Source organism: Coregonus lavaretus (assembly GCF_964263955.1).
Source record: "Coregonus lavaretus genome assembly, chromosome: 7".
NCBI lineage: Eukaryota > Metazoa > Chordata > Actinopteri > Salmoniformes > Salmonidae > Coregonus > Coregonus lavaretus.
The window spans coordinates 29,812,817-29,830,163 of NC_139994.1; the positions used below are offsets into that span (position 1 = coordinate 29,812,817).

Genomic DNA, 17,347 nt, shown 5'->3' on the forward strand with positions numbered 1-17,347 from the left:
CTCCGTGGCAACTGGCTTGCCGGTGTCACCTTGTGAGGTGATGTCATCATCATCGCTTTGTTTTGCCCACAGCATGTCTTAGTGGTCGGGCATGGGAAGTGCAGCTGATTGTAAACCTAATAATATAAGGTTGGTACCTGGAGCTGTCAAAATACTGGCATTGACAAAATGGTGCTCTCATTTCTGTCTTTTTCTAACTTTTATAGAGAAGTTTGACTTTTAAAAAGGAGAACATTTAGTTGAAGATCTTTGATTTGGGGACACAGGATGGGTAGATTTGGATTTGCTTGACTTATTCGTGTCCAAACATGTTGCCCTTGAGAGTCCATTCACGCCTGGGTTCCTGAGGCCTGCTGTGTGTGTGTGTGTGTGTGTGTGTGTGTGTGTGTGTCTCTCTCTATGGTGCTAGTGCTTTGGGACCTGGCATGACCTACTGCAATGCCCTGCCTGGTGGGTATTTTCCACAACAGCACAAGGACATGCCAAGGTAAACTATGTGACACACACAGCCACTCGTCTCCATCTTTTAAACACTGCTACTACGTTCTTCAAAACTTCCCTAGAGCCGTCTGTCTCTACAACAAGCAGGTTGGCACAACATCTACTGACAAAGCAACAACTCAAGTAAACTCCCACACTGGAAAGAGACACTAAAGACTCCTAAATCTAGTCTGCTCCTGGCACCGAACGATCCAGCTTGCGCGCACACACACACCCAATATGACAGTAGAGGACATGGCTGAGAGATCAACATCCACCATTAGCTCTAAGGATTGTCACCACCTCTGTCTCTAAGTGATTGGAACCAGACTATAGGCCACAACGGACCAAGGAAGGGAGAACTAGCCTAAATAACTATGACTATGTCTTTAGCCAATATGGACAGAGATGTTACCGAAAATAGCTGCATCACTAACAAATGGCACGGGGTGGCAATTACCATGATTTGCTGAACTGTAAACTCTATTTACAGTTCTGCTGTTATTAAAAAGTTAATTGGTTGTGTATTTGGTTCCATAGCAGACTCGCAAACCAACCACAGATTAGCCACAACATAGAAATAATTTCTTTGTACTGTATTTGTATTGATTTATTTTTATTTAACCAGGAAAAGACCCTTGAGATTAAAAACCTCTGTGTGGTAGACCTGGCAAGAGGTCAGCAGGAAGTAGTCAGCGTGCCATGTACACAACACAAAACAATGAGCAGGGTGGCAAACCACAACATAGAAATAGAACACATAGAGCAGCACAGACCTGGAAGTGCAGGATGATGGTCCAGATGAGGCCCAGTGTCAGCTTGGGGTTGCCGTCTGTGATGTCATCGTTCCGGATGTTCACCAGTTTGACCTGAAACATGTAGAATGGGAGGATTTAACGGCAGGCCTAGTGGTGAACTTACTAAAGCTTTGACGAGGAACAGAAAACTGTAAGAGGACTGGAGTTGGGTAACCATGTGCTCCATGTTCTTAACCAGTCATCACATGACTTCTTGCTCTCTATTGCAACATTGAATACTACAAAGGCTATATTTTTGTGTGAGGTGTGAATACCCTCCATATTCCATCCTGCTTTCTCAGATCAGTGCACATAAAAGCAATGAAACAAGGAGAGGAAGCCAGTCCACTAAAGGCTACTGAGATGCAGCCCATGTCTAGTAAGAGCAGGTGTCTTAGAGAGGTGCAGCATTGGTCAGTGATGCGTGAGATGTGACTGTGGACATCTGGGAGCCCCAGTCATGCAGAGCTGACACAATGGGACAGGGGACAGAGAGAAAGGTCACCTCAATGATTTTATTTATGGATGTGCTTTGTATGGAGTTTTAAAATGGTAATAATAAACCAAACTAAAAACTATTTCCAACTGCAGATGTCTGAATATGGCTTAGTTCAGCTCAATGTGTATTGCGGAGAGCATGAGTACATGCTGAAATATTGAGTGGGTTTGAGAGCGGCAGGGGTGTCAGTGGTACCTGTCTCTGTTTGAGGAAGTCCAGGGCGATCTGGACATTCTGGAGCCGGTGGAATCGCATGCGACCCTTTTCTCTGGGCTGAAAAAAAAGTATGAAAAAGAAAGAAGAGATGAGTGTATGATTTTTGTTTTAGATAGTCTCACAATGCTGACCAGTGAGAGAGATATATAAGCCGTGAGAAGTGTCGTTCCCAATTCAAAGTACAGTGAGGGGAAAACTATGCCTAGGCCGTGGTAATGCCATGACATTATCCTAGAGGGCGCTGTCTTCAACTGTTGTCAAAGACATGCCAACAAGCAGCCTCACAGCAGAGCAGGAAACAACCCAGGAAAAACATTCTACAAACCAGAAAAGGTACATCTGCAAACCATGTTGGTTTAGGCAGCCTAATACTTTTCTCAAACACACACATTATTTCCCTGCCGCTCTCTCAAACACACAATCCTTGGCTGGCTGACTCACACACATACACTCAGTCAATCACTGACAGTCTGACAGAACACACACACGCACACACAGAACACACACACAGCAAAGCTGCTAGAATTGCAAGATGCAGGAGTGTGTGTCACACTGTGCTGGGCTGGGTTAGGTATAGTCATCACTGCAGTCAGCAGTACCAGTACTGTAGCAGGCCTATAAGGAGCACTCAGGCCAAACCGAGAACTCCATGCAGAGGAAGAGAGGTGAGGGGAGGGTCAGGGGGAGAAGAGGCCACAGTTACACAGCCCCAGCCAAGATGCTGACAAAAAAAAAAAAAAAAAAAAAGCTATTTAACCTTTGAAGGAATGTCTAAAGAGGTTTTGTCTGGTTACCCTTTTGTATAGCTTGTAGTGGTGATGACGATGTGCGTGTAATGTTTGTACGTGTCAAGCAACTGTCTGCGACTTTGAGAATGTGTGTTTGAATGGGAAAACTTGTGAAAATGCTTGTGTGAGACATGAGATGCGTCTGTGTGTAAATGTATGTCTTGGAATAGAACTTCACAGCACTCCACTCGCATGCAGTCTTAAAGCACTGTCTATGGGGTGAGGATCCGGGTGAGGGTTGGGGGTCAAACGTACTCCCTGAGCTCCATCCTCCACCTCCTCCCCCCCGAGCAAGATGAGCGGGGGGGCTCGGGACACACACACCCTCCTCAGCGAGGACACACCCTTGAGCTGCTGCCGTCCGGACAGGAAGGGGGGTGAGGAGAGTGAGAGAAGAGTGGATGGAGGATGAAATAATTGTATCGAGGGATGAAGATGAAGTGATGTTCCAAAAGAGAGAGATCAAAGAGAAAGAGAATGTGAGAAAGAGGTAGGAGAAAATGAAAAATTAGAGTGGATGGAGGATTAAATAATTGTATCGAGGGATGAAGATGAAGTGATGTTCCAAAAGAGAGAGATCAAAGAGAAAGAGAATGTGAGAAAGAGGTAGAGCAGGAGAAAATGAAAAATGCAGCTGAGGCAATAATCAAAAAGTAAACTGCCAAGAGGCCAGCTTTCTAAAAAAGAAGAAGTCGAAAGGTCTCTCTCTCACACACACACACACACACTGTGGTTAAAATTTGAGGTGAATGCGTCACACAGACAGTAAAAGGAGAGCCAGAATCTAGGTGGACCAGTCAGCAGTATTTCATGTTAATCCACCCGTCTGTCACTGAGTTACAATGCGTCATCGTGTGCTCCTAGCAAGTCTGGCTGCATCTGAAATGGCACCCTATCCCCTATTTAGTGCACTACTTTTGACCAGGCCCCATTGGCCTCTAGTCAAAAGTGGTGCACTATAGGGAATAAAGTTTTTTTTTTTTTTTACGTTTAGATAGGGACAAATGCATGTCCCTCAATGTAACATTTACATTATGAGACAATGACACGTGTTAATGAACTTGAGTTCACTTAAAGATATGCTCCGAGGATGTCTTTCTCAATGTGAGGGAGGGTGTGTCTCAGGGTGTGACACAGTGTACCGGGACATGACAGTGTGTGAGATGGTCGTCGAGGTGTGAAGGTTTGTGACCGGGTGTGTGTGTGTGTGTGTCTTACCAGGGTGACTCCAGAGAGGACCTCCAGGAGGGAGATCAAGTTGTGTCCATCTCTCAGGTCCTCGTACAGGTCTGTGATGTGCTTCCTCACCTAAAGGGGGGGGGGGGGGGGGGGGATAGAAATGGAGAGAGACGGGGAGCAGAGAGAGAGAGACAAGAGAGAAAAACAGGGGATAGGGAAAGAAAGAGAGTGAAAGTAAGAAATAAAGAGTTAATTACATACTCATCGTGTTCATATCATCCCAGCGTTTACATAGCATTGTTGACATAAGCAACGCCGTTAGGGACCCTAGTTGCCAGGACGACAAACACTGTGCTCCGGCTGTGACCCCATGTTGCGTCTCGGGTCGGGGTGTCCGGGGACAACCGTTGGCACGGTGACTCAGCAGCTTTGGCAGGCCTATTTCGTAACCCTTTGTGTGAAAGTGGGCCATCTTTTCAGACCCTGCTGACGGACTCCCAGTGACTAGGCTAAACAGCTCAGTGCTAAGAACCAGGAATTAAAAGAGGGAGAGAAAAAGAGAAGCCAGGATGGAGAAAAAAGGATAGACTGGGCATTTAGAGAGAGGAGATTGAGGCTAATTACTGTGTCATTCACAGCTGACCATGACTTGTGGTTTAACCTGAGGCAATGGAGCCATTATAGAGAGGAGAGCAGAGAGATACTTTTTGTCTTACTTTTATGGCGACATCCTCGTTACACTAAAAACACCACATTGCACCCCCCTACCCTTAAAAACACATTGCGTTCCACCGCAACCGCCACACAATCACATTACAAGCGTACATCCAACGAGAGAGAGAGAGAAATAGGTTGAGGAAATGAGGATGACTGGGAGACCTATAAACATGAGGAGAACAAATAAAAGAAAGCTGAGTGAAGGGGGCAGTTGACGGTGGCTTCTAGAAGACAGGGATTATATAATAACAATTCATTACGAGGAGATGTAGCCACTCTTGCTTGTGTTATATTCTTGGTCTGCATTGAGTGACGGATAACCTAAGAACATATTGAGAGAGAGAAACAAAACCGAGAGAAAGAAAGGTAGTCTTAAAGACAGCAGTCCTCTGTGTGAACAGATGGTGCAGGTCAAAGCAGCCCCATCACAGACCTGAGAGAGATTAAACTCCCACAGTGCTCTTTGGTTACCTTGGAGTGATTGACAGCTGAAGGGCAGGGGCTAGTGGTGGAGGGGTATGTGTGTGTGTGTGTGTGTGTGTGTGTGTGTGTGTGTGCACACTGACCTGACTTGAATTATATTGGTTGGGGTTAAGTGTTTGATGAAAACTGGAGTCCTCTTGTGCCCTGGGATCGGGCTATGGCTAGAGACATGGTAGGCCAAGACTAATCTCGGCACCCAGAATCATCTTAAACGGTCACAAGAGGCTAGGCCAGGCTTTTAGTGGCTCACATTCACAACACATATGTTTGAGGACCACTGTGCTTTTTACATAACACAGCAAACTGCACAAGCTGTAAAAACACAAACATTTCACTGCATTTCAATCGTCAGCTGCAATAGCGTAAATTCCACATTCTTCCAGCAGAGGGCGACGTGTGCCTTTTAATCGGAGGATCCAAACAGCACAGAAACAATGGGCCTTCTCTATGTCCTATTGGTCAATTGTCAGCTCTCCCCATATATGCATCTCAAAAGTATAGGATTGGAAGCAGCATGGGAGTCTCCCGCTAGGAAGCCTAACCCCACATAAGACCACAAACACAAGGAGAGAAGAAGCCATCTGGAACCTTCCCTCACATCCTTCTGTTGCCCTGCTGTCTTCCTTTATTCTCTCCTTCCGCTCCCAGTCCCTGTTCACTCTACATCTCTTCCTCATCCCTCTCGTGCTCTCTCCCGCTCTCAATGCTCTCTGACTAACGCACACACCCTCTATCCATCTATGTGTTGAAGGTTGGCGTCAGTGCGTGATGAGAAAGAGGGGATGTGTTATGTTGGTTGTGGGTGTTGAAGAGTTGATTGTGTGTTAATTAGATATATATCATGGGGAGGGGTTGTTATTACTTCGGACTGGAAATGATGATCTCTCGTGCAATAATAGATCATGTTTTAGTGTGTGTGGGTCATCTTCATTCCACTTACTGGAACTATTTCTCTGCCTCTACGATTCAATTTAAGTCTTCCCTATTCAACCGATTTGCATTCAAATTTGCAGACACTTCTTGACACGGGGAGTTCAGAAGTATGACACGTCAATGTGTTGTAATCATAATTGGTGTGGATGTATTGGTTACACAAATAGTGCAGTCATTTCTTTTCTACAGAATTCATTCATCCATTTATCCTAATAATTGCTGAATCACAGTTCAGCTTTGGGATACAGAGAGAGTATCCTGGTCCTAGGGTGGTAATGACCAAAGGAGTTGGTTAGAAGGCACAAACAGATCTGGGACAAGGCTACCATAATCTGTGTTTGGGGTTGATAAAATGGGCATGTCATATCTGGGTGTTGTTCAGTCAGAGGACACGTCATGATTGGTTACTCGCAGCTGTCAGCTCCACTGCTATGCTACAGTTAGAGTGGTGCCACCCAAAGAGACAGTGCACCTGGGTCTCACACACACTAGTTAGTACATAAAGTCTATTTGTATGTGAGGTTGAACTCATGTTTTTGGGGTCATCTGCACTGAGTGTACAGAATACCTGCTCTTTCCATGACATAGACTGACTAGGTGAGGGAGAACGGGCAAGACAAAAGATTTAAGTTCCTTTGAATGGGGTATGGTAGTAGGTGCCAGTCGCACCGGTTTGTGTCAAGAACGGCAACGCTGCTGGGTTTTTCACGCTCAACCGTTTCCCATGTGTATTAAGAATGGTCCACAACCCAAAGGACATCCAGCGAACTTGACTCAACTGTGGGAAGCAATGGAGTCAACATGGGCCAGCATCTCTGTGGAACGCTTTCGACACCTTGTAGAGTTCGTGGCCCGACTAATTGAGGTCGTTCTGAGGACAAAAGGGGGGTGCAACTCAATGTTAGGAAGGTGTTCTTAATGTTTTGTACACAGTGTATACTGGTGCACTGCTTCTTCTGTTGAGATCCACCGAAAGGCATTTGCCTTCTTCTGTCCTCTTTATGCAACTCAATGTCTCCATGCTCCACAGCTACCTGCCTTGTCTGGTATAGGTCTACTGTGTGTGTCTAAGGGCCCGTTTCCCGGACACAGATTAAGCAGAGTTCTGAGCTAAAAAGCTTTTGAAATGGAAATTCTCCATATATAATGAACAAAAATATAAACGCAACATGCAACAATTTCAAGGTTTTTACTGAGTTACATTTCATATAAGGAAATCAGTAAATTTTAATAAATTCATTAGGCCCTAATCTATGGATTTCACATGACTGGACAGGGGAGCAGCCATGGGTGGGCCTGGGAGGGCATATGCACACCCACTTGGGAGCCAGACCCAGCCAATCAGAATGAGTTTTTCCCTACAAAAGGGTTTTATTACAGAGAAATACTCCTGTTTCATCAGCTGTCCGGGTGGATGGTCTCACACCATCCTGCAGGTGAAGAATCCGGATGTGGAGGTCCTGGGCTGCGGCTGGGAGGCCGGTTGGACGCACTGCCAAATTCTCTAAAACGATGTTGGAGGCGGCTTATGGTAGAGAAATGAACATTCAATTCTCTGGCAACAATTGCACGCTCCTTCAAAACTTGAGACATCTGATTATCTTGGCAAAGGAGAAATGCTCACTAACAGGGATGTAAATACATTTGTGCACAATTTGAGATAAATAAGCTTTTTGTGCATATGGAATAGTTCTGGGATCTTTTATTTCAGCTCATGAAACATGGGACCAACACTTTACATCAGGGGTACTCAACTCTTACCCTACGAGGTCCGGAGCCTGCTGGTTTTCTGTTCTACCTGATAATTAATTTCACCCACCTGGTGTCCTAGTTCTAAATCAGTCCCTGATTAGAGGGGGAACAATGTAAATAAAAATGCAGTGGCACTGGCTTCGAGGTCCAGAGTTGAGTTTGAGGGCTTTACATGTTGCGTTTATATTTTTGTTCAGTATAGTGTGTTTTTTTTGTCCAGGACTAGGTTTAAATCGCTGTCTGGAAAACCGGCCCTAGTTGTGTCATTGCATTCCTGGCGAGCTGTTAACACAGGTCCCTAACACCACAGTTCGCGGTGAGGGCAGTGTTTATATGGATGTGTACAAACACACTCCCAGAGGCAGCCATACACACAGACCTGACCACATGACGGCACACACATAACCTGACCACAGCCACCTGTCTGTCAGCTAAAGTAAACATGGGTGCAGTCAGGTAAATCGGAGTGATGTCAGTGAATAGAGAGAGCCAAGACAAACACAGGAACAGGTAGAGCTTCTTGGTGATGATGTCACTGTCTGTCAGCCTCTACTGTCTAGCCATGAGCTCGGTGGCTGTGTGCTATGTAAACACCTGCGCTAGGGTGGTCTGTCAACAGTAGAGATACTAGACTGATAGGACAGGATTATAAAGGAACATAGATTTTTTATTCTATTCCATGCTAGACTACAATAGACTAAAGACGTATCGCTTTGGTCTTCATCTAAGACTGTACAACATGTCCTGCCATGAGTCAATTAACTTACGGTGCATTGGGAAAGTATTCAGACCCCTTGACTTTTCCACATTTTGTTACGTTACAGCCTTATTCTGAAATGGATGAAATTGTTATTTTTATTATCAATCTACACACAATACCCCATAATGACAAAGCAAAAACAGGTTTTTATTTAAAAAATATATATAATTTACATAAGTATTCAGACTATTTACTCAGTACTTCAAGTTGAAGCACCTTTGGCAGCGATTACAGCCTTGAGTCTTCTTTGGTATGACACTACAAGCTTGGCACACCTGTATTTGGGGAGTTTCTCCCATTCTTCTCTGCAGATCCTCTCAAGCACTGTCAGGTTGGATGGGGAGCGTCGCTGCACAGCTATTTTCAGGTCTCTCCAGAGATGTTCGATCGGGTTCAAGTCAGGGCTCTGGCTGGGCCACTCAAGGACTTGTCCCGAAGCCACTTCTGCGTTGTTTTGGCTGTGTGCTTAGGGTTGTTTTCCTGTTGGAAGCTGAATCTAAGCCCTAGTCGGAGGTCCTGAGTACTCTGGAGCAGGTTTTAAGCAAGGATCTACCTGTACTTTGCTCCGTTCATCTTTCCCTCGATCCCTACTAGTCTCCCAGTCCCTGCCGCTGAAAAACATCCCCACAGCATGATGCTGCCACCACCATGCTTCACCGTAGGGATGGTGCCAGATTTCCTCCAGACGTGACGCTTGGCATTCAGGCCAAAGAGTTCAATCTTGGTTTCATCGGACCAGAGAATCTTGTTTCTCATGGTCAGAGTCCTTTAGGTGCCTTTTGGAAAACTCCAAGCAGGCTGTCATGTGCATTTTAATGAGGAGTGGCTTCCGTCTGGCCACTACCATAAAGACCTGATTGGTGGAGTGTTGCAGAGATGGTTGTCCTTCTGGAAGGTTCTCCCATCTCCGCAGAGGAACTCTGGAGCTCTGTCAGAGTGAACATCGGGTTCTTGGTCGCCTCCCTGACCAAGGCCCTTCTCCCCCGATTGCTCAGTTTGGCCGGGCGGCCAGCTCTAGGAAGAGTCTTGGTGGTTCCAAACTTCATGGTTTGGTTTTTGCTCTGACATGCACTGTCAACTGTGGGACCTTATATAGACAGGTGTGTGCCTTTCCAAATCATGTCCAATCAATTGAATTTACCAAAGGTGGAGTCCAATCAAGTTGTAGAAACATCTCAAGGATGATCAATGGAAACAGGATGCACCTGAGCTAAATTTTTAGTCTCATAACAAAGGGTCTGACTACTTATGTAAATAAGGTATCTGTTTCTTTTTTTAATACATTTGAAAAAATGTCTAAAAACCTGCTTTTGCTTTGTCGTTATGGGGGTATTGTGTGTAGATAGATTAAGGAAAAATTCATTTAATCAATTTCAGTATAAGGCTGTATTGTAACAAAATGTGGGAAAAGTGAAGGGGTCTGAATACTTTCTGAATGCACTTTTTCCCGAATTTCTTTTTTACAAATTAATGAAAAGCTGAAATGTCTTGAGTCAATATGGATTCAACCCCTTTGTTATGGTAAACCTAAATAGGAGTAAATATTTGCTTAACAAGCCACATAAGTTGCAAGGACTCACTGTGTGAAATAAGTGTTTAACATGATTTCTGAATGACTACCTCATCTGTGTACCCCACACATACAATTATCTGTCAGGTCCCTCGGGATGTCAGGTCCCTCGGGATGTCAGGTCCCTCGGGATGTCAGGTCCCTCGGGATGTAAGGTCCCTCGGGATGTAAGGTCCCTCGGGATGTAAGGTCCCTCGGAATGTCAGGTCCCTCGGAATGTCAGGTCCCTCAGGATGTCAGGTCCCTCAGGATGTAAGGTCCCTCAGGATGTAAGGTCCCTCAGGATGTAAGGTCCCTCAGGATGTAAGGTCCCTCGGGATGTAAGGTCCCTCAGGATGTAAGGTCCCTCAGGATGTAAGGTCCCTCAGGATGTAAGGTCCCTCAGGATGCACCGGAGCTCAATTTCCAGTCTCATAGCAAAGGGTCTGAATACATTCGTAAATAAGGTATTTCTGTTTTTCTAAAAACCTGTTTTCGCTTTGTCATTATGGGGTATTGTGTGTAGATTGATGAGGATTTTTATTTATTTAAACCATTATAAAATAAGGCTGTAACATAACAAAATGTTGAAGGGGTCTAAATACTTTCCGAATGCACTGTATGTGCACCATAATTGGAAAAACTATTGTATTACCACTGTACTTCATGTAAGGCAATAAGACAAATTCCAGCTCCATCATATTTCTTATCATAATAATAATAATAATAATAATAACAACAAGTTCCTCGGGAATCCCAGTCGATATTAATGTACAGTACCAGTCAAAAGTTTGGACACACCTACTCATTCAAGGGTTTTTCTTTATTTTTACATTGTAGAATAATTGTGAAGACATCAAAACTATGAAATTACACATATGGAATAATGTAGTAACCAAAGAAGCGTTAAATCAAAATATAATCAATATTTGAGATTCTTCAAATAGCCTCCCTTTGCCTTGATGACAGCTTTGCACACTCTTGGCATTCTCTGAACCAGCTTCACCTGGAATGCTTTTCCAACAGCCTTGAAGGAGTTCCCACATATGCTGAGCACTTGTTGGCTGCTTTTCCTTCACTCTGCTGTCCAACTCATCCCAAACCATCTCAATTGGGTTGAGGTCAGGGGATTGTGGAGGCCAGGTCATCTGATGCAGCACTCCATCATTCTCCTTCTTGGTAAAATAGCCCTTACACAGCCTGGAGGTGTGTTGGGGCATTGTCCTGTTGAAAAACAAATGATAGTCCCACTAAGCCCAAACCAGATGGGATGGCATATCGCTGCATAATGCTGTGGTAGCCATGCTGGTTAAGTGTGCCTTGAATTCTAAATAAGTCACAGACAGTGTCACCAGCAAAACACCCCCACACCATAACACTTCCTCGTCCATGCTTTACGGTTGGAACTACACATGCAGAGATCATCTGTTCACCCACACCGAGTCTCACAGAGAAACTCCAGACCAAAGGACACATTTCCACCGGTCTAATGTCCATTACTCGTGTTTCTTGGCCCAAGCAGGTCTCTTCTTCTTATTGGTGTCCTTTAGTACTGGGTTCTTTGCAGCAATTCGCCCATGAAGGCCTGATTCACACAGTCCCCTCTGAACAGTTGATGTTGAGATGTGTCTGTGACTTGAACTCCGTGAAGCATTTATTTGGGTTGCAATTTCTGAGGCTGGTAACTCTAATGAACTTATCCTCTGCAGCAGAGGTAACTCTGGGTCTTCCTTTCCTGTGGCGGTCCTCATGAGAGCCAGTTTCATCATAGCGCTTGGTGGTTTTTGCGACTGCACTTGAAGAAACTTTCAAAGTTCTTGAAATGTTCCGTATTGACTGACCTTCATGTCTTAAAGTAATGATGGACTGTTGTTTATCTTTGTTTATTTGAGCTGTTTTTGCCATAATATGGACTTGGTATTTTACCAAATAGGGCCATCTTCTGTATACCCACCTACCTTGTCACAACACAACTGATTGGCTCAAACGCATTAAGGAAAGAAATTCCACAAATGCACTTTTAAGAAGGCACACCTGTTAATTGAAATGCATTCCAGGTGACTACCTAATGAAGCTGGAAACGTGGAAAGTGGAAACGTCTAGAAGCAACAACGGCTCAGCTGTGAAGTGGTAAGCCACACAAGCTCAGAGAACGGGACCGCCAAGTTCAGAGAAATCGTCTTTCCTCGGTTGCAACACTCACTACCAAGTTCCAAAATGCCTCTGGAAGTAACGTCAGCACAATAACTGTTCTTCAGGAGCTTCATGAAATGGGTTTCCATGGCCGAGCAGCTGCACACAAGCCTAAGATCACCATGCGCAATGCCAAGTGTCGGCTGGAGTGGTGTAAAGCTTGCCGCCATTGGACTCTGGAGTACTGGAAACGCGTTCTCTGGAGTGATGAATCACGCTTCACCATCTGGCAGTCCGATGGACGAATCTGGGTTTGGCGGATGCCAGGAGAAAGCTACCTGTACCAATGCATAGTGCCAACTGTAAAGTTTGGTGGAGGAGGAATAATGGTCTGGGGCTGTTAATCATGGTTTGGGCTAGGCCCCTTCGTTCCAGTGAAGGGAAATCATAATGCTACAGCATGCAATGACATTCTAGACGATTCTGTGCTTCCAACTTTGTGGCAACAGTTTGGGGAAGGCCCTTTCCTGTTTCAGCATGACAATGCCCCTGTGCACAAAGCGAGGTCCATACAGAAATGGTTTGTCGAGATCGGTGTGGAAGAACTTGACTGGCCTGCACAGAGCCCTGAACTCAACCCCATCGAACACCTTTGGGATGAATTGGAACGCCGACTGCGAGCCAGGCCTAATCGCCCAACATCAGTGCCCGACACAACTAATGCTCGTGGCTGAATGGAAGCAAGTCCCCGCAGCAATGTTCCAACATCTTGTGGAAAGCCTTCTCAGAAGAGTGGAGGCTGTTATAGCAGCAAAGGGGGGACCAACTCCATATTAATGCCCATGATTTTGGAATGAGATGTTTCGACGAGCAGGCGTCCACATACTTTTGGTCATGTAGTGTATGTATAGGGATAAGGTGACTAGGCAACAGGATCTAAGCTAAACAGAGTAGCAGCAGCTTGAATGTGTGTGGGTGTGCGTGTGTGTAGAGTCAGTAAAAATGTATGTGCATATTATGTGTGAGTGAGCAAATGGAGTGTGTGTGTGTGATTGTGTAGGGCCCTGTGAGTGTGCATAGAGAGAGTGCAAAAATAAAAAAGATACAAGGTTAACTCAGATAGCTATTTAGTCCGTGTAGCTATTTTGTTAACTATTTATCAGTTTTATTGCTTAGGGATAGAAACTGTTCAAGAGCCTGTTGGTGCCGGACTTGCACCGGTACCGTTTGCCGTACGGAAGCAGAGAGAATAGTCTATGGTTTGGGTGGTTGAAGTCTAACAATTTTCCTGGCCTTCCTACCACACCGCCTGATATAGATGTCCTGGATGGCAGGGAGCTCGCACCCAGTGATGTATTGGGCTGTGCGCACCAAATCAAATCTAATTTTATTGGCCACATGCGCCGAATACAACAGGTGCAGACATTACAGTGATCGAGGGCGGTGCTATTGCCATACCAGGCAGTGATGCAGCCAGGCAAGATGCTCTCAATGGTACAGACAAATGGTGGGGGGGACATGAACAGTTGGCCACTGGACAGACTTTCTTATAAACATTTCAGATAACAGACAGACAACAGAGAGAGAGAGACAGGGAGAGAGAACCCAGACGGACAAAAAAGAGAAAGAACAAACAAGCACCTAGACAGACAAACCGAGAGAAAGAGAAAGAGACAGCGACAAACAAATACAGAAACAACAAAGGTAACCTGAAACTATTATATTGATTTAATGCCAGACAGAAATATCACGCCGTCACCTTAGCCTGCTACTACATCTAATCATATTATTAGAGCTAGTGAGGCAGAAAAATAACAGCAGCCTTAACTCCGGGCATCTGCTCCCATAGAGTAATGAGAAAAATCTTACACAGATAGATACAGACACACAGTAAACAAAAACTGAGTCAGTGCTGGAGGCAGGGCACAGCTCATTCAGCCCTGTGTGGAATTTAACAACTAATCTAGAACTACTATTCTAGTTCATTAATTTCTACGGTGGTCTGAGTCACGATGCGTCTCTGTATGTGTGAGCCCAACTGCGCCACAACCACCCACCAACCCCCAAAATGATGCTGCGATGCCGTACCTTGATGAGATGTTTGTTGACCCATTTCATAAAGGTTTTCTTCTGCACCCTGTCTCGCTCATCTGGAGAAGAAAAGAGAGAGAGAGAGAGAGAAAGGAGAGAGTTAATTATATAACAACAAGTATAGTGCCGCATCATTCCTCACAACTGTATTATTTAGATGCACTCTCCATGGCCCTGAAACATTTCTGTACTGAGGCTGTCTGGGAGCGCAGCGTTCAACCTGTTTGAACCAGGCTAGCTGTCTGGTGCAGGCAGCGCTCTATTAAATCGGTTAATCTGGAATAGAGGGCTCAACGGCAATGTCTCCTGCTTTGGTATTTGTCTGGGAGAATTGCACCTCGTCATACCTTTGTTTTGTATGAGCACTACGTTTGTTGAGTGTTAGTGACACTGCAGCTTGTTTGTGACACTGCAAAATGTCCATATGGATACAACATAGGATGCATGCTACACCGCAGGCACACACCCCCGCGCCTGCATGCAAGCACTCACAAACCCACCACGACTCGGTATTTAATAAAGCCGAGAGGCACCTATTGAGCTGGTCAATCCCAACTGGAGCAGCAGAGACAGGGCCAGGGGTCTTAGCACAATGCAGTAGCCTCCCAGCCTATTTCCGTTGCTGTCTGTTCTGAGCTCAGTCCAGACCACGTCACCCAGAGGAGTGATACAGCAATGCCCAGAATGCTGTTATCTCCTCCCCCTCCCCCACAGCCCATGGAGCCACTCTCCCTCCTCTTCTCATATCTGGGTCTCTCTATGTATGGCATGCAGATGGGTAGCTTTGCGTTTCCCGCCTTCCAGTTCATATCTGACTTCCTCCATTGGGATGCCTCTTCCTGCTTTCCCCTGGTTGTTACTATCTGGCAATGTTAGAAAGGACATACGTTGTGGCACTATTTAACAGCTAACATGATTTGAAGCACTAACCAAAACCACAAGTCACATTCAAATCGTATATCTTATGATGAGCATCTCATATTTGGCAATATTCACGTCTTTTCTAGCATGGCCAACTAGTGACTACTTTCTCCCCTTCCCTGCTCCAACCAATCAGAAAATAGTTCCTGCTGGTACTTCCCCTACTCGACCTTGATAGCCTCCACTGTTGATGTGGTTGCCAAGGTGACGCTATGACACAGAGTCGCCATGTGGGGGAAGATGGGTTGTCTCACTTCCTCTCCCCAAATAGGCCTACAAACATTACACACCACATTCAAAACTGTGTGAACACACACAAACATGTTCCCATTACAGTATGCAAACACAAGTGGTCTTAGTGAGCTTTAATATCTGTTTGCGGCTTCTTTTTGATAATGACAGACTGATATTTTATAGTGGAAATGCAGGTCAAATACCTGAACGTGGTCAAACCTAGTGGGGCAAGGTGACATGCATGTACACGCACACAATATATGACTCATTATGAACATTTGACTCAGGGGGCAAGCCCAAGGCACACACATTTCAACACGGTCTTGCTCAAGTGTTTCAACAGGAAAGCACGACTTAGTTAACAAACCTGCCTGGTAAGCTAGCCTAGCCCGCTCAGTAGAAACACACGGCTTTCTTTATGACATTTAGGTTCTGCATTAATCAAAATCGGCCATTGGTGACAGTATATTAAACAAGCATGGCGCCCCCTAGAGTTTGTCACAGGAATTAACATGATATCCCACATTTGACAACTGCCAGCGGGAACACATGTCCATTGCCAAGGGAAGAGCCTATAAACCAACAGGGTTGTCTGTGTGCTGTGTTTGTATGTGTGACAACCACGGAAAGGCACGCATTCCACCACACAGGGAGACATCATTCAGCAGTATACACCCCTCAACACTGTCCACACACAACACACTACCACTACTCGAGTGAGTCTTCACAAAGTAAACAACATTGGTCGATAGGGTGCACAATAGCTCAAGATACAATATACAGAACAGAAATATAAACGCAACATGTCAATTGTTGGTCCCATGTTTCATGAGCTGAAACCAATCATTCCTGTTAGTGAGCATTTCTCCTTTGCCAAGATAATCCATCCACCTGACAGGTGTGGCATATGAAGAACCTGATTAAGCAACAAACTGCACAAACTGTCAGAAACCATCTCAAAGAAGCTCATCTGCATACTCATTGTCCTCACCAGGGTCTTGACCTGACTGCAGTTTGGCGTGGTAACCGACTTCAGTGGGCAAATGCTCACCTTTGATGACCGCTGGCACGCTTGAGAACTTTGCTCTTCACGGATTAATCCTGGTTTCAACTGTACCGGGCAGATGGCAGGCATTGATGTCAACGTTGTGAACAGAGAACCCCAATGCCACCATGGGGTAATGGTATGGGCAGTCATAAGCTACAGACAACGAACACAATTGCATTTTATCGATGGCAATTTCAATGCACAGAGATATACCGTGACGAGATCCTGAGGCCCATTGTCGTGCCATTCATCCACTGCCATCACCTCATGTTTCAGCATGATAATGCACGGCCCCATGTCGCAAGGATCTGTACACAATTCCTGGATGCTAAAAATAGCCCAGTTCTTCTATGACCTGCATACTCAGACATGCCACCCATTGAGCATTTTTGGGAAGCTCTGGATCGACGTGTACGACAGCGTGTTCCAGTTCCCGCCAATTTCCAGCAACTTCGCACAGCCATTGAAGAGTGGGACAAAATTCCACAGGCCACAATCAAGCAACCTGATCAACTCTATGCGTAGGAGATGTTTCACGCTGCATGAGGCAAATGGTGGTCACACCAGATACTGACTGGTTTTCTGATCCTGATTTTCTTTAAAGTTATCTGTGACCAACAGACGCATATCTGTATTCCCAGTCATGTGGAATCCATAGATTAGTGCCTAATGAATTTATTCAATTGACTGATTTTCTTATATGAACTGTAACTCAATAAAATCTTTGAAACTGTTGCATGTTGCGCTTATATTTTTGTTCAACGTAC

At 45.1% G+C, this 17,347-nt stretch overlaps 1 protein-coding gene across 1 annotated transcript in view; it reads right to left on the bottom strand.

The window, feature by feature from the left end:
• Positions 1-17,347, bottom strand: part of LOC311132497 (microtubule-actin cross-linking factor 1, isoforms 1/2/3/4/5-like) — a 235,581-nt gene that overhangs the window by 138,965 nt on the left and 79,269 nt on the right. The window contains exons 2-5 of the mRNA XM_084165778.1: positions 14,375-14,436; positions 3,999-4,088; positions 1,972-2,049; positions 1,257-1,349 (exon numbers count right to left, since the gene is read on the bottom strand). Coding sequence (XP_084021904.1) covers positions 1,257-1,349; positions 1,972-2,049; positions 3,999-4,088; positions 14,375-14,436 — 323 coding nt within the window. The remainder of the gene's footprint in view (positions 1-1,256; positions 1,350-1,971; positions 2,050-3,998; positions 4,089-14,374; positions 14,437-17,347) is intronic.